The sequence below is a fragment of the Hyperoodon ampullatus genome (genome assembly GCF_949752795.1).
Source record: "Hyperoodon ampullatus genome assembly, chromosome: 2".
Lineage (NCBI taxonomy): Eukaryota > Metazoa > Chordata > Mammalia > Artiodactyla > Ziphiidae > Hyperoodon > Hyperoodon ampullatus.
Genome location: NC_136915.1, coordinates 122677334 through 122698958, shown reverse-complemented (window position 1 = coordinate 122698958; position 21625 = coordinate 122677334). Strand labels below are relative to the sequence as shown.

General features: G+C 45.3%; 1 protein-coding gene across 1 annotated transcript in view; it reads left to right on the top strand.

Annotated features, from left to right (window-relative positions):
- The window catches only part of LMX1A (LIM homeobox transcription factor 1 alpha), a gene marked incomplete at both ends in the record, with an annotated part of 149734 nt that overhangs the window by 121417 nt on the left and 6692 nt on the right, over positions 1–21625 (top strand). The window contains one exon of the mRNA XM_079697864.1: positions 20043–20215. Coding sequence (XP_079553990.1) covers positions 20043–20215 — 173 coding nt within the window. The remainder of the gene's footprint in view (positions 1–20042; positions 20216–21625) is intronic.

The window sequence follows — 21625 nt, the reverse complement described above, 5'->3', positions numbered from 1 at the left end:
GGGGGACATTTGCTTGTCCTTTGGACATCCTATTCATACACTGGCAAAGGAGAGTGAGGAAATCCAAGAAGTGGTGACATTTCAAGGACATCTTCCGACTCACCACAGTGCCCTTTTCACATGGTTGAGAAGCTGTGTGTTAGGCGGCCTGACAGTGATTCGAGGAACCACAGCTGGCATTACCTCATCTAACAGCTGGGGTGTGATGAGAGGGAATTCAGGCCCTCAGAGGAGGGACAAAGGACACCAGACGCAATCCCTGCAAAGTGGAACGTGCCAAAGGGAGTGTGACATTGATTCTAGCACTTTCCCCAAGAATTCGTTTAGATTCATGTATATGGGGCAGTCTGGTTTGAATAGTGTTTATTTTCTTCATAAACGAACTACAACTTGGGAAGCTTCTCACCTTTGCAGAAGTACGTGCCTCCCCCAGCGCAGATGAGGCAATGATATCAGACGTTTCCTACCCTGAGAAAAGTACAGGGAAGTGTTCACTCTCCATCACTCCTTCCTTTGCTCGTGTCTCCTGGTTCTCCGGGATGCTGTAAGCCTACTCCATACTATCTGTAAGAGAGATCCATGGAGACTGGGTTTTCCCTCCAAAAGGCTGGTAGAACCATGCACTGGCATTTTTCTGGTGCTTTTCCTGGGTTGAGAAAGGGAGTGGAAAGGCCTCCCTCTCTTTGATGAACCCTGGGTCTTTGAGCCAGGACACAGTAATTGCCAATGCGAAGGGCTCAGGGCAGAGCTGGACCTCTCCCCAGAGTGTCAAGGCTCCCACAGGCCTCTGCACACCCTCATCTGGAGCCTTTGCTGCCCCAGCACAGGGGCATTTCCCCAGCTTCCCCTACACCATGAGCCATGGAGGCAGGTTTTACAGAGTGTTCCCCACGCTGTTCATTTTCTTTGACTTTGGGTGTGCCCAAGGACCAGAAGGAGGTTTTTCCTTCTCCTTGTCTGAGAGCTCGTCCTTGAGAGTACTTGGTCAAATGCATACGACAGACAGACTGGTTTCAGTCACCGTAATGCCCTAAATGCATTTGGATAGTCTATGTAGGCAAATTCCCTGTAACAACAGATTTATAATCCTTAAGGTTCCAGAAAGTTGGGTGAAACTTGTATCTCAAAGGCTAGAATTCTCAAGTTATAAGCTATAGAATTTATGATTTTCAGAACAGGTTAAAATGCCTATTACATTAGTGTAAGTAGGGGGGAAGGATTATTCAGATATAATAACAATGGTTATAATTTTGCATCAGACATAGGTTCATGTAACCCAACTAACTTGAACTCTCAATGAAGCAGAATGTCATTTGAAGTCCTCCTGTAGTATAAAGAATGAATTAATCAGAAAATAAATGGATATTAAAGATTTATTTCAAGCAACAACCTTGAGAAAGTGTTTGGAGTTAGTCCCCACTCAGCCCAATCTTCTAGACTTTCTACCCTTGCAGTTGTATAAAGCAATTTTTTATGTTTAAAACAGTATCCTTCAGGACTTACTAAAAAAATGAGAACCATACAGAAAAGACTAATTCGGTCTATAAACTTAGTGAAACAGAAAGATGGAATAATTTACATTAGAAAACTTTATATCAACAGATGTTAGGCGTGTTGGTGCTCAACCCTTCAGTTTGAGCACATGGTGTTAACAAGAATAGCACTTTTCTACAACATCAGTCCTGGGGTTCCTGCCCCAAAATCCACAATTTAAAACAAATAATGAGGAAACATCAGCCAAACTCAAATTGGTAGACTTTCTATAGACTATCTGGCCTGTATCTTTCATGAGTGGAGCCTCACGAAAGTACAAGGTTGAGGAGCTATCCCAGATTGGGAAAGGTTATGGAGGCACAGCAACTAATTTCAGCGTGGGTTCCTGGGTTGGATTGTGGACCAGCAGGAGGCCATGAGAAGGACAATTAGCAAAATTTGAATGAAGATTCAAATTTGTATTGTATTAATGTCACTTTTTAATTCTGACAATTGTACTGTGGTTATGCAGAGATATCATGATTCTTAGGAAATATTTAACTACTTAGAGGGGGAAAAAACAGTAGCCCATTCCCTGGGCAGTGGGTCAGCAAAGTTTTATGCTGAGGTGTTCACCTATCAGCTGAGCCGGAGCCTGACTCAGAACTGTCGAGGACTTTCCTCCTCTCACTACCTGTGATGATACTTGGTGTGAGGAAAAGCACTGGACTCTGAGCCAGGAGACTGGGAGCCTGCAATGCAGGCTGCTACTACTAGGTGTATGATCTTGGACACGCTCCTTCACCTAACTGGGGCTCAGTTTCTTCAACTGTAATGTGAAGCCATTGATCTAGATATTCTCCAGGTTCCTTTATTCTTTGATGGTGACCTGATTCTCAGCATGTTCCACCAAGGGGCAGCTGGAAGGTAAGTCATAATGCTGTGTTTATGTGCTGAATTGTGAACAATGTGACATGGCAGTGGAAACCTGTTGGTTTCACTTAACTCATGCAGGGAGTTATTGCCTTATATGTAGGGCTGATCCCATCACCAGGGAAAGTGAAACTTGAAAAGTTTGTGAGAGAATGTTAAGATTTAGATTGTCATCTAGAGAGAAAATTGGGGGGTGTGGTCCTTAGGCATTGCCTAAGTGACAGTCATGTTCTCTCCCTTTTATAGCTATTGATATTAAGTCATTATAATAAAATTAGAAAAAAAATCATAATGGAAACAGAACATAAGCACAGAGGTTTTTTTCACCATCATAAACACCTTCTCAGAAGGTCTCAGTCAGCATTTTTCAGTGTGAGCACTATTGGCATTTTGGGTGTGACAGTTTACTATTTTGCATCTATGGCCTTCATGCACTAAATGCCAATAAGGCCACCAGTTGTTGTCTCAACCAGGAGAAAACTGTACATTTGCAGATGACACTGTGGGACCGAACATTCCTGATTGAGAACCACTGGTCAATTGAGTGATCATAACCAGATAGCAGGTTTGCTAATATTTTCTTTTTTCGTTTAAAAACATAGAAGATTGTGTTGAAAGGAATCTAAGACATCACTTCATAGTTGAGGAAACTGAGGTTAAGTGCCTCATCCAAGGCACTGTAATTATTGACGGAGGCACGTTTAGTATTAGGCTGTCTCTCACCCACTGCAGGGCTCACCCATTGACATGGTCAAAGAGATGTTTGGGACCAATAATTTAAATGACTGGAGAGCTATCTATAACTTCTATTAATGGATGCCCTCCTCAAAGTCCTGAGCCTGAGGGTTTTCTAGAATGACCAGTTCTTTAACCAGTTTATCTGGGAAGAAAACGTAGGTGTCTAAGCAGAGCCAATGCTGTATTTCATATTCTAAGACACTTTTACTGGCTGCATTTTAACATATCCCTAATTGGGACGTGACTCACAGTTGATGTGATGAGAAAGCATTGTATCAAAGTTTAATTTGTCACATTTTTTCCTTGGTGGTCCATAAAACAATGCCATGTTTTCTGATTAAAAGCATCTTATATTTGATGAAATATGGTAGATAATTTCCAGGACAGGTTGTAGAGATCATTTCAGTTTTATCTATCCCTAAAGGGGATGCAGCATGTGGCAAAATCTGTCCTTTTAATTATTTGGTCTCAATGTGACACAGTAGTACAGGTATTGGAGACAAATTGAAGAGAGGCTCTACAAGTACAAATGATAAGCTGTCCAATTTCTCTCTCTTGTCCCTGGAATAAAGTTCCATTGAAGTCATTTCTGGCCTCCAGTTTTTGTCTGTGGCCTTTTGGATCTGGCCATGGTGCTGACTGCTCATAGGCCTTTACTACTGATTTCCAGCAAATCCTATACCTAAAATCTAAATCCTGGGGCAAATAATTGCCATGTCTTGTTACTTAATTGCTACTCTGGCATAAGCCTTCAAAAGTAGTTCCAAGGAAAATAACAAAGGAAGTGAGAGTGTGATTTAAACTAACTTAGGTTTCATTATGGCTAGTGAAATGGAGTGTCTGGAGATACTCACTCACCTGGCAGATGAAGGGACAATTGCCAAACCTGTGAAATCGCTTGTCAATCTCGAGATCTGTATCAGCCAGGGACCAGCCAGGAGGACAGAACCAACTGTCAGCATTTAAAACAGAGTTTGACACAGAGAATTGGTTACACGGTGATGAGATTGTTGGGATGCAAACAGATCGGGGTGGTGAGACAATCTACAAATTTGCAAAGGAGAGAAGCCTCAGAGTGACAGGTGATGTGACTTCTGTGGACATCTGGTGGAAACAAAAACTACAGTGAGATTCTTAGGTGTGCCTTGGGGCCATGCAGGAGATGCAACAGCTACCAGAAACCACCCAAGGCAGAAGGGGGTCGAGGGAACACCTTGGTTTCTCCCTTTCCTCTGTTTTCCTTGTAAATGCCTCCCATTGGCTGGACCCAGGCAGATGTAGCAGCCTGCAAGGGTCAGCCCCCAGGTGATACATAGGACATAGAGGAGAGGCAAGGAAGAAATCTGAGTGCCAAGGAATTGCACTTAACCTGTGAAACCAGTAAAACAGATGAAGAAGAAAATTAGAGACATCTAAAATGGTGGAAAGAAAATTTAAAAATCAGTGTGTGTTCACAAAAGTGGAGGCCTTCTTTTGTGTTGAGGAAAGGCATGTCTCTTGACTTCCTAGAGACAGGGAGCAAAGTATAGAAAAAAGCCCTGAACTAGGAAGGTAAGGGACGGGGACTGTAACTCTACTTCAGTCTTTGCCACTGACTCTCTATGGCTTCCCATAGTACTGAGAACAAATCCAAAGTCTCCATCATGCCCTGTGTGCCCTAACCTGGTCTGCCTCTGCTTCCTCACCTCATCTTCTACCTCTCTCCTCTTCAGGGACGAGGACATGGCCCTAACAGCTGAGTCCACCTGGCTCATTCTGCTCCTCTGCTGGGGACATTCTGCCCTGAGCTCTCACGTGGCTTACTCTTTCTTGTCACCTTCAAATGTCACTTTCTCAGCAGGAGCTCCTCTTATCTAAATGTCCAGGACCACTCTATCTAAAATGTCATCCTTAACTGTGGATCTCTCCATCACAGTCACCCTGTTGTAAATCTCTTTCATTACTTTTCACTATTTAAATTCTGGAATGACCTAGTTCATTCTGATTTGTTATGTTTTCCCCAAAGATAGGTAGGTTCCCCAAAAGGAAGGAGTCTCATCTGTTTTATTCCCCACTGTAGTCCCCAAACCTAGAACAACAGTGGCCAAAACATTATGTGGCGTCAGTAAATGTTTGCCAGAGTAGTGAACCAAAGAATGCCTTGAAATGACATTGAAATTAGCTGCTTGTATGACGATCTCTCTAGTTTGAGACTAAAGTGTTTTCCCCTTTCTTCCTTTTTTTTTTTTTTAAAAAAAAAGCAAAAAATTTTGGCCATTCCTCATGTTAGTAAGACCCTCTTGGATAGAGTAGATGATATTAGTTTATGATTACGTAGTTGTAACTGAGAAAATTAACATTTTAAATTTCTTAAATGTTTACTGTGTGCCCAGTACAGAAAACTGAGATTTGGAGAAATTAAGTAATTTGCTTCCAAAAGAGCCAGCATTGAACCTAGGTCTCTTTGATTTCAAAGCCCCTACTCTGAATCATTTCACTGTGTTGCTTCTGCATTTTATTTATTTATTTATTTATTTTTTAAACAGTATTTTATTTTATTTTATTTTTTTTTGTGGTACGCGGGCCTCTCACTGTTGTGGCCTCTCCCGTTGCGGAGCACAGGCTCCGGATGTGCAGGCTCAGTGGCCATGGCTCACGGGCCCAGACGCTCTGCGGCATGTGGGATCTTCCCAGACCGGGGCACAAACCCTTGTCCCCTGCATCGGCAGGAGGACTCTCAACCACTGTGCCACCAGGGAAGCCCTGCTTCTGCATTTTAGAAAACTAAAATGCAAGAGCCCTCTTGACCAGCTCCACTTCTTCACTGTCCATGCTCTGCTCTCTCTCTTCTGTCTAGAATCTCCTTGCCTCTTCCTCTTTTATTTTAAATGTACTTTTGTTAAATCCGGCCTATTCTTTCCACAGTCTTCTTGAGTAATGCCGCCCTGATCCCCAGTGACCACATTTGCTGCCCCTCCACTGACTTCTGCCCAGCCTCACACTCTGATGGGGAATTCTCCCCATCAAAACACTTCTCCTGCTGCTTTGTAAATGCCTGCTCACCTGCTGTCTCCTCCACTAGCCTGTACATTCTTTGAGCCAGGACTCTTGTCTTGTTCATGGATGTATGCTAAGTGCTTTGCAAAGTAAATATTTTAAAAAATAGAGAGTAGAATGCTGGTTACCAGAGGCTGGGGGTGGTGGGGGATTTGGGGAGATATCATTTAAGGGTACAAACTGGGAACTAGTAGATAAATAAATCTTGGAGATGGAATGCACAGCATAGTGATTATAGACAACGATACTGTATCATCAACTTCAGAGTTGCTCACAGACTACACTTTGTTTCCACCACAAAAAAATAAATGATAATTATGCAACATGATAGAGGTGTCAGCTAATGCTACGGTGGTACTCATATTGCTGTGCCCCTTAAATTTACACAGTGTTGTACATCAATTATATTTCAATTAAAAATTGTTTTAATTAAAATTTTTAGGTGAGTGCATGAATGCTGGAAGTATTAGGATCCCCCTGTATATTGAAAAATATTTATTTATTCCTTTAAATAAAGAATCTATGAAACTGAGAACTCTTCTTCACTGAGAGGATAAAATTCAGCTTTGCATAAAGAGTTTGATCCATGCACAACTTCTTAGGTGCACATTCATTCTGTAGAACAAGATGTGTGATATAAAGAGGAGCTATATTAGCTTAGAACCTGATAGCAAGGTTAAGCTGCAGCTGCTGTTACAGCCCATTAGCCACCTACGTTTTCCCGAAGCTCAGCTGTATCTGTAATGGTAGGGTATTTCCACATTGTCAAGCTTCCCGATAACCTCTTGCCCCAGCTCTCACTGGCATCAGTAGCGATGAAACAGCTGACTGCAAGGGAGGACTCATTTAAAGACTTGGTCTAGGACATTAAGCTAAAGGGACACATCTGATGACATCCGTGTTTTGTGAGCAGTGCATAGCTTTGAATCATTTGGGTGAGGCAAGCAGAAGGGCCGCCCAGCCCTTTGCTTCAATCCTGGAAGAGGCGATCCTGAATAGAGGGGAAGAGAGCAACTCCACTCGAGGGTGAGGGAGAACTGAATCATCCCCCTGAGTCCTTTCAGGGGCTCACTTCTCTCTTACCAGCTTAGGTGTCCCTGGCTTTGGTGTTTAGTGGCCGTGACACTTGACAAAGAGGCAGATCTGACCCCCATGCTTGGTAGGGTACTTCAAGACGATGCATACCAAGGGCTGTCCCTGCTCATGTCAACCTTAAGTCACTGCACACTCAACCCCACCTTTCCTCTATGTGCACCATTATTATTTTTTAAATTTGTTTTAGTGAGATCGTTTAACTCTCTTAGCAAGTTTCAGTTATAAAATACAGTGTTATTAACTCTAGTCACCATGTTATATGTTAGATCCTCAAACCTTATTCATCTGGAAGTTTCTACCCTTTTACCAGGCTCACCCTATTTCCCCCACTCCCAACCCCTTGGCAACCACTTTTCTACTCCCTGTTTGAATATCTGGTCGTTCTTAATGTTGCTAATTCATGTAACAACTTAAAAGCAAAAATACTTTGAGGGCCAACACTGTCAAGGCCGAAGTAGCTAGTTTGCAACTTCTGGTTTACACTTGCACACCATTATTTTTAAAGAGGGAAACATTTTTAATCATAATTTTATTCTCCCCTAATTATCAAAACTGGCAGGAATTACTCTGAAGATTTGGAGTAATTGAAAAGATGTGAAGGCCTCTGTTAGCTGAAAGTAAGAATGTGTTATGATTGCCAGACCTCCCTGTGTATGCGTGCAAGGGTAGGGGTAGGGGTAAGGGGGAATGTTCTAGATCAGTGATTTTCAAAGTGTGATTCCTGGACCAGCAGTATCAGCATCACCTGGGAAATCATTAGAAATGAAAAGTCACAGACTCCATCCCAGACCTACTGAATCAGAGACTCTGGGTGTGGAGCCAGCAGTCTGTGTCTAACCAGCCCTCCAGGTGATTCTGAGGTGTGCTCAGATTTGAGAACTAAGTTTAGACTTGAATTCCAGTGGTCTTAGGTTCAGTAAGACCTAAGTCAGTAACAGTATTCTTCCTCTCTTCAGTAACAGTATTCTTCCTCTCATCCTCATTTCAACAGTAAACTCCATACTTTACAAGCAATGACGGGATTGCAAAGAAGAGTTTTTAAGTTTAGAAATTCAAGGCTAACTAATTACACGAAGCGTTCGTGATGGTGCTATTAGCAGTGATTTCATCAATATCGAAACCATCATGGGACACACAACTTCACTTATGGGTAATAACCACAACTACTCTGCAAATTGTTGTAATGGAGTTCACTGCACACAGTTATACTCAGTTGATAGTTAATTTAGGGAAAGCTCTGCCTGTGATAAATATTTGTTTTCCTCACCCAGTCTGTGTTCTTACCCGTGAAGAATCACGGCTATGGAAATGTCTGCTGAAGATCTCTCGGTTAGGAAAGGCAGCCCAGCTGGAAGGAGCTGAGGGCCTCCTGCCCTAGGGCCCCATCCTTCCCACAGCTGTCCTTGGAGACTGTGCCTTCCAGTCCCCTAAGGAGTGGCTGGAGGACAAATTGCATGGCACCTGCCCCACAGTGTCGTCCTCCCTCTATCCCATTTCCATTTTCTTTTCTTTAGTTTCCTTCCTTCCCCTTTCTATCCTTCGTTATTGTATTTTGGGTGTTTCTTTTTCATGGCTCACTTTCCTGTTCTCCTTGTGGAAACATAACTGGATGGGCACTGATGAAACAGTGGGCCATCAGTGGAATCAATATCAACATGAAAGAGAAATACAGATTGTAGTGTAAGGGAAGTAAATTTCATTCCAGCTGAGCCCCAAGTATGGAAGTAGCTTGTAATTCTATAATAATTTCTGTAACCACTGAAGTTGGTTGGCATTGGCAAATCTGAAAAATGGAAAGACAGGAAAGACTCTGTAGCATGCCTGTCAGTGCAGTGAATCACTTCATTCTGTATTAACTGGACACCAACTACTAAAACGATTAATCTCCTGAGTGTTCAGCGTGGTGTTGTATGTGGAAGATACAAAGATGATTTAGATTTGATCTTTGTTTTCTAGAAGCTTATTCTGGTTATATAGAAGGTACACAAAATTATAATGATGATAGTTAGCCAGCATTTGTGAAGTTCTTATCATGAGCTTAGTGCCATAAATACTGCACATAAATTGTCTATACCATTATTATAATTATCCTATTGGGTAGGTGCTATTAACCCCATTTGACAGATGGGAAACCAAGACTTAATGCAGAGGCAACTTGGCCCAGACTCCTAGCTAATAAGTGATGGAGCAAATATTGATATTTAAGCCCAAAGCACTGCTCTTAACCACTCTGCTGTAGCACCTCAGAGGGTACGTCATAACGGAATTTCTATATTAGTCCAGTGCAATTTTTTTTCAAAAAATCTTAGCGCTTGTAATATTGTTTTTGGCTAAAATAGTTGGAGAATAATGTAAGGCAACATATAAAATTGTCTTCTAATTTGCATGTACTTGAGTAATGAAAACAGTGGAGGTAGACAAACATGTGCTCCAGGTATGTGGAAAGGGAAGAAATTGACATGGGAAGGAATTGAGAGAGGCTTCAGGAGAAGATAGATTTGGATCTTCTTGGTGGTACAGAACTATGAAACCGAAAGAAGCTTCTCCCACTGCCCCCAGTCATTCTTTGGCACATTGCTCGATTTTATTCTATTAGCATTTAACATGGTTAAAGAATAAATTATGTGTTTCTTTATTCCTTGTCTCTCTTCTCCCGCTAGAGGTAGGAGAGCAGAGGCTGTCTGGACCTTGTTCACTACTTATCCTGTGTCTAGAAAGGTGCCTGTACGTAGTAGGCACACTCATGATGTAGTTGTTGAATGACGGGAGTTCCGTATGAGGAGTGTGAGTTTCATAGTCAGTGGAAACAGAGTAAGTTCATGAGCACTCAAGAGGCATAATGAAAATAAAAATATTTAAAAATCTTACATTTTTATGCTATTTTACAAAATTTTTTCAAAGTGCTTTTACTTACTCCTACTATTGAGTTCACAGCCCTATCAGGGTAGCTTGGCAGGTCTTTATTCCCCTGATTTTACAAATTAGGAAGATGGGGTTCAGAGAGGTTAGGTCATTTGCTTTAGGTCACACAGCAGGTGAGTGAGTGGTGGACATAAGAACAGAGGCTAGGTGTCTGACTTCACTTTTCCCTTCTCTTTTGAGCCTATTAGCAGTTTGTGGAATGGTCTAGAGTCTGAAGGCACAGACTTGGCTGGGTATTGGCCTCGGCTGCCGTTCCAAACCAGCAGAGGGCCTGCAGAACCAGGACGTCTCCACCAAGGGGGCAGGCATTCAGATCAGCTGTGGTCCTCTAGGCAAATTCTCTCTGTGGTCAAGTCCAAGGTGAATTTGTCCAGGGAGGACTCACTTCTGTGATAACATTTAGAGTGTGAGCCAGTTCACCCCAGCTCCGCAGTAACCTAGAGCAGGGGGTCCCCAAGCCCCAGGCTGGTCCAGGGCCTGTTAGGAACCAGGCTGCACAGCAGGAGGTGAGCGGGCAAGGAGCCATCTGCCACTCCTCATCGCTCATACCGCCTGAACCATCCTGACCCCCTACTCCCACCCCCACCCCCCACCCCCCACCCCCCGACCGTGCAAAAGTTGTCTTCCACAAAACTGGTCCCTGATGCCAAAAAGGCTGGGGACTGCTGCTGACCTAGAAGATTGTTCGTTTGGGTCTTTTTCACTTTGGAAAGATAATTAACCCTTTGTCTCCCATCCCAGATAATTTTATCCTCCTGAAGACTAGTGATTAATGCAGCAAAGTTGGACTATTCCAAAGAGATATGGTATTGATCCACTTAAGTCAGTTCCTAAATCGGAGCAAACACACTCCAACCTCATTAATATGAACCGAATACAATGTCATGCATGTCACACCCATGCCTAGTGAACCATCGGGCTGGCGGATTAATGAGCTTTTATTGAGCCTGAGAGCAGAGCCCCGAACATCTGATTCATCTTGTTATGAGCTTCCCGGTCTCCTTCTCTGGGGCTAGCCGAATCAAAACGAACAAGTTATGGTTTTTATTTAGTATATGCATCCATGCTTGATTGGAATACAGTGATGTAGGTGTAGAGGTGTCTTCTGATATCTCGATTACCAGGAGTTCCAGTATATGACAAAGCTATGCATAGGTGCTTTGAGCATTTACACCTCTGCTTATCAGTTTGGGCTGCATGTGGCCACGTTTTCATTAAGAAGGGGAGGAGAAAGAGATGGAAAAACTCAGAGAGGAAAAGATGCAGAGTGTGTGTGTCTGTGTAGAAGGGGGGAGGGAGTGAGGCAGGGTAGATGCCAGCACAAATCCTTTTTGAATGCGAAAAGACCCCAAACTGATGCAAATTCACAGTAATTCCACCAGTCAGTACCAATACTGTCTCTTTTCCCTACAAACCTCCCAGGCACAAGGTTTCCCTTTCAGGAGCACCAGCCAGCCGAGAAAAGCAAAAGGAGAGGGGTCCAGGCTGTGGCAGGCGCCAGCACTCCCAGAGTGGAGACCCAGCTCCCCTCGGGGGGCTGCCTGGATGTCGGAGCTGGATGCCCTTGCTCTGACCTGCCTTCCCCTCCCTCTGCCTGGCACAGCAGTCTCCATCCACAGTGGGCATCGCTGAACAAAGGTGTCTTTCTTGGGACCCTTTACCCACAGCCCGACTCAGAAGAGCAGCTCAGCTTCTGTCTGCCCTGCTCTTGAAATGCCTAGTGCCCTGTGATTGGGGATTGTCCCTGTCCCTGAGTGGCATCACAGTGGCAGGGGGTGCCTGGGGAGGGTGGGTAGGAGTGGGGGGAACCTGGATTTAAACTAAACTCTGTCCCTTTTGGACTGAAAAGAATGGCTTTTCCAGAAGGAGCTCAAGAGTGTGAGTGGACGGTCCATACCCCTCAGAAAGCTTTCCCTTTTCTTTCCTCACTCTTTAATAACAGGGATGCTGCCTGCAGTTGGGCCTCACCTGATGTTCTGCAAGTCACAGGTGTCCTTGGATCTTCACAACAACCCCAGAGGCAGCTTAGGCAGGAGAGGGGAAGTGGGAGTGGAAGATGGAGCATCTCATCTGTGTGCCCTTGGGCAAAATATCACCCACCTCCCTGGGACCTGGTTGACTCATCTCTCATCTGTAGTAAAAAAAAAAAGGGGGGGGCGTTGGATAATAACACATTTCCTGCCCCCTACTGTTCGAATAGAAACAATGAAACAACGCAATTGTAAGGTGAAGCCCAGTCAACTATTAGCTAAGGGAAAGGGCTTTTTCTTTCATCTTGTAGATGAAGAAATTGAGTCTCAGAAATGTGAGGAATTTCATTTAGGGGCATATAGCTTAGTAGCAAAATGAGAACTAGGGTGTAGGTCTCCTATTTCCTGGCTAAATTTACTTTCCACCACTCCATGTGTTCTTTGGATATAAAGAGTGATCTTTTCGTGGTCTTTGGCAACCTAGCATCTAGATTGCCTCCACTCTTGGGCTGGGACATGCACAGGTGACTGTCATTTGCTTATGCCTGATTTGCTGGTTAAAAAGCCTGTTTCTCTGCTCCCTGTAGGAGTGTCTCAGGCCTGGGCTTGGACGCAGACAAGCTTTGCATGAAACCTGGCCCTCCCACCTAGGCCCTGTGTGTTGGGGGAGGTTCCTGAAACTCTCTGAGACTGTGTTTATTCCTCAGGTAGGAGAGGAGTTCCGCCACTCCCTGCCATGCTGTGTTGCCCCGGAGATGAGATGAAATGTTTACCCTGGACACGGGGCCTGGCACACAACTGGTGCTTGGGATGTGGGCATTTGCTTCTTCTTTTTCAGGGCCCTTGTCTAGTGCTGAGACCTGAGAGACTCCCTCAGCCCAGTCTGCAAAGTGGACCTGGTGTCCTGGTGGTGTCACCCACACATGGACACAGGAGTCTAGCAGATGGTGCCTGTGCTTTCCTGGTCCATGGTGCCCTGCGCTCTGGGTCCACAGTTTTCCTGTGTAGCTCCAGCCACAGAACTCCCCCCATGTCCCACCATTGCTAACAACATCGGCTCTGGAACATCAGGACCCCTGGAGTAAGCTCCACGTGGCCTCTCCACCCTGCATTTCTTCTCCCCTCAGGAGTGCACCCTCTGCCAGGGCCTTGAGGTCTCCCTCATGCCCATTCTCTCCCCTTTTCTCCAGTTCAAGGCTGAACCATTCTCAGAACCCCTGCCCTCTCCCCTCTGCTCTTCCAGATCCACTTCTCCCTCCTCTCTTGCATTTAGGCTCCTGCCTTTACTAGCTCCTCTGGCTCTTTGACACCTCTCTTTCCTATATGCCTACATTTTTAAATTGAAGTATAGTTGACTTACAATGTTGTGTTAGTTTCAGGTGTAGAGCAAAGTGATTCAGTTTTATATATATATATATATATACACTTCTACAGATTCATTTCCACTGTAGGTTATTACAAGATAGTGAATATATAGTTCTTTGTGCCATATAGTAAGACATTGTTGTTTATCTATATACTATCGTATATATGCGTATCTGCTAATCCCTAACTCCTAATTTATCCCTTCCCCCCTTTCCCCGTCTATATATACCACGCCTAAAGAGCATAACCAAATACTATTTTTTTTTTTTTTTTTTTTTTTGCGTTACATGGACCTCTCACTGTTGTGGCCTCTCCCCTTGCGGAGCACAGGCTCCGGACGCACAGGCCCAGCGGCCATGGCTCACGGGCCCAGCCGCTCCGCGGCATGTGGGATCTTCCCAGACCGGGGCACGAACCCGTGTCCCCTGCATTGGCAGGCGGACTCTCAACCACTGCGCCACCAGGGAAGCCCCCCAAATACTATTTTATATTTATTGTTTCACACGTGCTAACTCTAACACAGTTTTCTGTTCCTTGAGAGCAAGGGGTCATCTCAGATCTCACTCATCCCCTTGTGATGCAGTGCAGGGTGCTGAGTACCTGATGATATTCAAGGTACTATTGGATGTACCTCATCTATTGGATGAGCCTCACTTCCCGGGTCAAGGTCTTGCTCCCACGCTATTAGAAGTTCTCTCTGGACCTAAAACGCCCTCTCTGTCCTTTCCTGCCTGGCAACTTCGGTTCATTGTCTGTCATTCACCTTCACCTCGAGTGACACCTGTACTATGTCACCTTCCCAGTCCCCTCCTCCAAGTCCTCTAAGCAGAGCTATTATTTTGGCATTGTATCTTTCTCCCCTATTAATCTGGGATCCGTGAGAACAGAGGGCAAGTCTCAATCATCTCTGTAGCCCAGAATTGTCCTTGTTCAGTGCGTGATACACGAGCCCACGATAAATGCTTACTGAGCAGATGATTACGCGAGCGAGGTGCAAGGCAAATCTTTTCCGGGAACTTGATTTGGGTCTGAGTTGAGACCTCCTTGAAGAACTCTGTGTGAGGCATTTTGAAAACAGTAGCTGCAGGGACTTTGCTATTCTAGAGAACTTTACCTACTGCCTCTTGAATGTGAAACGCTGCCTTGCATCCAGAGTTATGCTCCGGGAGAATGGAATTCTGATCCATTCAGTGCAGGGCAGCGACTGAAATAGTTTCCTATATATTCTGTCTTCATAAATTCCTCCCTTACTTCTTTCCCTCCCCCCTCCACCGACCACAAGTCCCAGACCCTTCCTCTTACTCCCCCGGCCTGAAGGACATTTATGAGGCCCATCACGTGGGAAGCATGTGAGGCCTGTTCCTGCCTCTCCCTTCCCTAGCATGAGGGTCTCTGGTCCTCCTCCTTCACCGTCGCCTCCTGGGCCAAGCTCTGCTATCTCTTGCCCTGTTTATGAGCTGTTGGGATTTTTCCAACAACCTGAAATGAATCTGTGAGGCCCCACAGGTAGTACAGCCTGTCTCGGGGCCATAAACCATGGCTGGGTCTTTCATCTGCCATTGCTTATGTCATAAATGAGTGGGAGGACCAGGCAAGGGGGAAGCAACAGCCCCCAAGCCATTCCAGATTTTTTTTTTTTTTTTTTTTACAAGAGATGGGAAAGAAAGACCCTGAGAAACATGTTCCAACTTTGTGCCAAGCAAATTCATTTCACCCTGGTAGGCTGTGCGTGGAGACTTAATCTCTGGACTTTCCCTCTAGGAGTCAGATTTATGCTGCGTTTGTGTCTAAATGGCCTCCAGGGATGCTGACATTTGTTGCTGGAGACAGCAAGTGGTGTTCCTTTCATCTCCGCTGAGGGGTGTCAGCTTAAATTATGAGGGATCGCTCTGGCCTGCATCTGGGTGTGGGAGCCTCTGGCAATGCCGAGGGGCTGCCCCTCCTTCTGCTTCCGCGATGTCTCTGCTGTTGGAAGGTTTTTCTGCATCTCCTGCTCTCCAGTATTCCTGCTGGTCCTGGGAGAAATCTCCTGGCTCGTTTAGAACTTTCCTTTCTCTTGGACAAATCAGTAAGTGTATATTTCAGGCACTGCCTGCTTTCACGGAGAAGTTGGCATCAGAGTCAGGCAGCCCTGCCCCTGCCGAACGAGGAGATGGGAGCCTCCCTGAGCAGTCTGGAAGTTCCCCGAGGGAGTCAGAGGGCACTGCTATGCTCGTAATATTTACAATCCGGCAGACCGAAGCTGGGTGACGGTTAGCGATGGTCTGCATTCCCCTTGGCAGCTGGGTCGTGACATCTGTCTGCACTTTGGGAAATGCCCAAAGGCCCTCCGTTCCTCTATCTTCAGAGTTTCTCTTGCTCAGATCTGCCAGGACACCTGAAATTCCATAGTGGTGACTGTTTGGTTGGAGGCGTTCCATGTCTATGTGTTATTGACTGTGGGAGAGGACACTTCAGACCCTGCTAATCCCTGACTCAGTGTAGCACATGAGCAGTGCTTCCTGCCCCCAGAGTCAGAGCGTGAAAGCCTGGAACACAGGATATGTAAGTTTTGATGGAGAATGGGTCAGGAGAGGTCTAGGGCAGGGGCCAGCAAACTATGGTATGCAGGTCAAATCTGGCCTGGTGCCTGCTTTTTTTTTTTTTTTTTGGTGGTACGCGGGCCTCTCACTGTTGTGGCCTCTCTCATTGCGGAGCACAGGCTCCGGATGTGCAGGCTCAGCGACCAAATGGCTCACGGGACTAGGCGCTCCGCGGCATGTGGGATCTTCCCGGACCGGGGCACGAACCCGTATTCCCTGGATCGGCAGGCGGACTCTCAACCACTGCGCCACCAGGGAAGCCCAGTCTGGTGCCTGCTTTTGAAATGTAGTTTTATTGGAGCCCAGCCATGCCTATTCGTCCTGTCTACGGCTGCTTTCGTACTACAGTGGCAGAGTTGCAATAGAGGCCATAAGGCCTGCAAAGAGTAAAATATTTTACTCTCTGGCCTTTTACAAAAAATAGTTTGTAGATGCCTGGTCTAGAGCATCTAGTGCTTCTTGGAAGGCAAAATGGGGCCCTTAGCAGACAGAAGAGAGAGATATTGAACAGCAAAAAAGGAGGAATCAGAAGAAGAAAATGCACCACAAAAAAACGATAGAAACACTCCAGAGACAAATCTTATTCTCGTCCTCCCTCTGCTCCCACTTCTGCCCCTCCCTCTTCTTCTGAAAACAAATGTTTTCGTCTCTTTCTTCTCACAGGGATGTAGAGAGAATGAATGAGCAGTCGCCTGTGATGCTCTTTACATCCTCCAAAAATGGGCACCAAGGGCTGCCCTAGGAGATGGCTCTTTCCCCCACTGCTCCTTTCTGCTGTTCTAGGATGGGATAGCAGGTCTTGGGGAATGTGCATGTGTCTTAGGCAGGGGTAAGTCCAGAGACAGTATGAAGACATCAGGGACCTCAGCCATCCACTTCTAGGGCTCTGAACAAACTTCAGCAATCACATCTTCCTTCTGGAACCAGCCCCCCGACTACCACCCCCCCTTCTTTCCCACAAGCACTCACACACATACTTTCTATAAAACCAACTCTTAGTGTGAGCTAGGGTCATGTCTGCAAAGAGAGAGGAATGAACGCTTGTAGTGTAAAACCTTAACTTCAACTCCCATCAGTGTGCAACTGTTAATAACAGAAAACATGGGTCTCAGATTAAGATCCCTTCTTTTGAAATGATGATGATGATGATTTACTAAACATCTATCACACTCTAGACAGTGCTAAACCCTTTCCATACATCATCTGATGTAATTCCAACAACACTGTTACTTTCTCCAATGAGAAAATTGAGTCTTGGGGATTTGTTCAGAATCACACATCATAACTGGCAAGGCCAGAATTGAAACCCAAGTTAGTATGGCTCCAGAGCCCGTGTGGACACCGTGCCATCTTGCTTTCCTGAATGTTGTCAACATATATGAGCCATTACCATGGAATCCACATTATTTTAGATTTTGCATTTTGCATTTTCATTAGTTACATCATCCTAGTCATCAGTATACACTTGCATCAAGCTATGTGACTGTAAAAGAATCAGACTGACCCCGTGAGATGTTTGCAAATACCATTTTAAGGACAAAACTGGTATAAGACAAGTGGTTTCTGAAGATGATACAATTGCATTTTAAAGTAAATTCTGTGCTTTGGACTTCTCACTTATTTGTTCTAGACTCAGTTCCTTATAATCACCTGCCTTGCAGGAGATCTACACAATCCTTGGCATGGGGTGTCAACCACGTTTCCTCAGAAATATTACTGAAGGCATCACCAGTACCAGAGGAGCATCCTTTTGACCCCAAAGAATCCACCAACAGAGAGAATTACTGACGTCACTAAAGACTGGGCTCGGGGGGGTGGGGTGGGTTGGTCTCTGAGTAGCATGAGGTAGGGCCCAGCAAGGATGAATCTGCATAGTCAATGGCCTCCTTTTTTCTACCTTTCTTCTCTTGTGGGGACTTCTTGGTTCCCTAAGGCTTTTAGTTCTTACATGCTTATTTTTTCCTTGCCATTCTGAAAACCTCCTTCTAGAAAGATCCTAAATACCCTTCAATACTGAGGTCTGACTGAGACCAGCTTACTGAATGCCCCCCCGCTCCCATCAAGGAAAGAGCATCCTAAGAATTGAAGATGCCAGAGTGGCCACTCCTTGTCATAAGGATTCTTCTTTAATCTCTTCTTCATTCATCTTGTGGGTTTTTTCGTCTGTACTATCAAGGGGAGTGAGGCAGAGGGGGAAAGACATCCTTCCCACAACATCTAGTAAGAGCCTTCTCTGTGCCTCTGTTAGTTGCTTTGCACACAGCAGCACTACTCCTATGCTACCCCCTGGTGGGTATTCTTGTCTCCAGTGCAGGCTCAGTGCAGGACTTCCCTTGCACAGGACTGTACTTAAAACAAGGGATAGAGCTGGATGGAGACCTAGGTCTGCCTACGTCAGACCCTGTTCAAGTACACTGCAAAGCTTGTGCCCTCAAGGAACTCAGAGGGTCGTCTTCCTTCACGTTCAAATCATATGCCTAAAAGTTCATAGAGGAAAGAATCTTAGCCATTGTTCTTTCAGATAAAATAAGGTTTTTTGGCTCTGGCAGAGCCAAAAATTAGAACTCAACTAAAGTCTAAACTAAAACATCATATGCAAAGAGCATCTTTCCAGAGGAGGGCGGGATGAAGAACAAGGATGTGTAGCTCGCACACGGTGGGTCGCCTCATCTTGGATTTCTCTTTTTTTTTTTTTTTGTGGTACGCGGGCCTCTCACTGTTGTGACCTCTCCCGTTGCGGAGCACAGGCTCTGGACGCGCAAGCCCAGCTGCCATGGCTCACAGGCCCAGCCCCTCCACGGCATGTGGGATCTTCCCGGACCGGGGCACGAACCCGTGTCCCCTGCAGTGGCAGGCAGACTCTCAACCACTGCACCACCAGGGAAGCCCATCTTGGATTTCTTGAAGTGGCCAGAAGGAGATCAGAATCAGGGGACTGGAGCTGGGGAAGCTCTTGGGACAAAGGTTTCTACTGGAGGAAAGAGGGCAGCTGAGCTCTGTAAAGACCCAAAGAGAAATGAGGGTCTCATTAGGGTAATGTGGGCACACAACTGCCTATGGCTTTTCATGCTGAAGGTAGGAAGGAGTCTCTCTCACATGGGTATTTCCCAGATCCTAGAAGCATCTTCTTAGGAGTGTGCAGTCTGTGGGATACAAGAGGTAGCCTGGGAAAGAATGTCATATATACTGAAGGCTTTATTTCCTTCAAGTTACTGCTTGTATTGATCACTGCTTATAGAGTTAAAATACTTCACGTAAATATAGATAAATACAGTTACTTTAATAGAGAGTTATTTATTTTATAGACAGGCAATTTTGACTAACTGCCTGTGTTATCTGTACCTGCACGTAGTCTAATGTTGGTCTTCTGTGGCCTCTTAAGCAGTATTGTTTTCTACATCCTGGCAGTGGCTAGAATTTCAGACATAGTATCTAGGAAGTTATATATAACTTATCCAGGTCTAGAGTTGAAAAATGACATTTCAGAAATATTAACCACCAACACTTACTGGGCATTTATTATAGGCTAAACAGCCTTCTGAATGCCTTCTTGGTAAACTCATTTAATCCTCACAGCAACCCCAGTGAAGGAGGTACTCCTATGTCTCAATTTTGCAGATAAGGAAATTGAGCCATAGAGAGTTAACTCACTTGCCCAAGGTCACACAACTAGTAAACGTGGAGCTAGGAGAGCCTCCTGAGAGAAAGTCCTGAGCTGTGATGGTGGACTTCCTGGTTCCTGTCTCCATGTTTTAGAAGTTTTTCCTTAGCCCTTCCTGGGGGCTTTGGGATCAGTATCCCACAGGGTGTTGCATTCATGTCTTAAGTCATCCTTGGAACGTGGACCCAAATGTCTTGTTATGGAATAACAGACAACTCCAGGAAGTGGCCTTAAGGGACTCAACACATTGTTTTCTGCTTCTTTCAGGCAAAAGTGATGATGAAGAAAGTCTTTGCAAGTCAGCGCATGGGGCAGGGAAAGGAGCCGCTGAGGATGGCAAGGACCATAAGCGCCCTAAACGTCCCAGAACCATCTTGACAACCCAACAGAGGAGAGCATTCAAGGCCTCGTTTGAAGTATCCTCCAAGCCGTGCAGGAAGGTATGGTGGGGGGTGTGGGGAAGAAGGGAGGAAAGGGGACGAGGCCCCTCTTCTCTGTGTGCACCCTGGACTCCTCTGGGGTGTCACTGGGCACCTGGGGGTCAGGGTGGGAGATGCTGTTCAGACAGAGTCTGGGCAGGTGGCCTTGAGCCCTGTTGGAGACTCCAGGGATCACTGCAGCTGTGGCCGGGGTCATGGTAGAATCTCCCTGTGCTTTTCAGTATGCATACCCACTCCAACTGGCTACTTGCTCATACCTTTCATTTCATGGAGAGCAATGGGGAGAATAACAATAAGAGGTTCCAGTTGGGATATAGATCGAAATGTTATAACAGAGTAAAAATACAGTGGCTTGTAGCATGTATTCTTTTTTGGTCCAGTTTATTCTGCTTGAGGTAGTGATTTTGGCATTCATCCATGTTGTGGTTCATCCATTTTTGTTGTTGCATAGTATTCCATGGATATACCATGGGCTGTTTGACCATTCACCTGTTGATGGGCATGTGAGTTGTTTCCAGCTTGGGGCTGTTACAGATAGGGCTGCTGTGAACAGTTATGTAAAAAAAAAAAAAAAAATACAGTGACTTAATGAAATAGGAGTTTATGTCTCTCTCACATCACAGTCCGGAGATGAGCAATCCAAGACTGGCTGAGAAGCTCTGTTATCCATCACATGGGTCCAAGGGGCTGCTCCAGGTGTCACCATTTTTTCCAGCCACCACCATGGTGGAGAAAGAGAAAGTCAGGGCAAGCAGCTGCCCTTTTAGGGACATACCCTGGGATTTTTTGCATCACTTTCACTCATGTGTGTTGGCTAGGGTTTAATCCTGCGGTTGTACCTCTTGCAAGGGGACTTGGGAAATGAGTCTATCTGGGTGTCCATATGCCTTGCTAGAACTTGGGGATAACGTTGCTAAGAGGAGGAAGGAGAGAATGGATATTGGAGACAATTAGTAGTCTCTGCCACAAATAGCTGTGTCCGCTTATTAAGTACCCACCATTTATGGACTCCCTGCCGTATGCTGGGTACTGTCTTTTATGCAATAAAAATAAGAAAAGCAAGCTTTCTTGAAATTGAATTGAAATTCATAGAAGAAAGACATTTTCAATTTCTTAGCATCCATCCCTAGCATCCCATCCCTTAGCATGCCTCCCTCTCTGTATGAATCGGCTTTTGCTGCGCTAACAAACAAAATCTTAGCAGCTCCCAGCAAACATTTATTTCCTGCCCCTGGGCTGTGGGTTGGCTGTGACCCAGCTGGGCTCAGGTTCAGGACTGCCCCACCGGTCTCTCATTAAAGAGTCCAGGGCAGTGGCCACCTGGGGCACACGGGTCTCATGACAACGGCAGAAAGCAAGAGGCCAAGTCACACTGGGCAGTCCCACTGAATGGCTCTCCTTGAATATCAC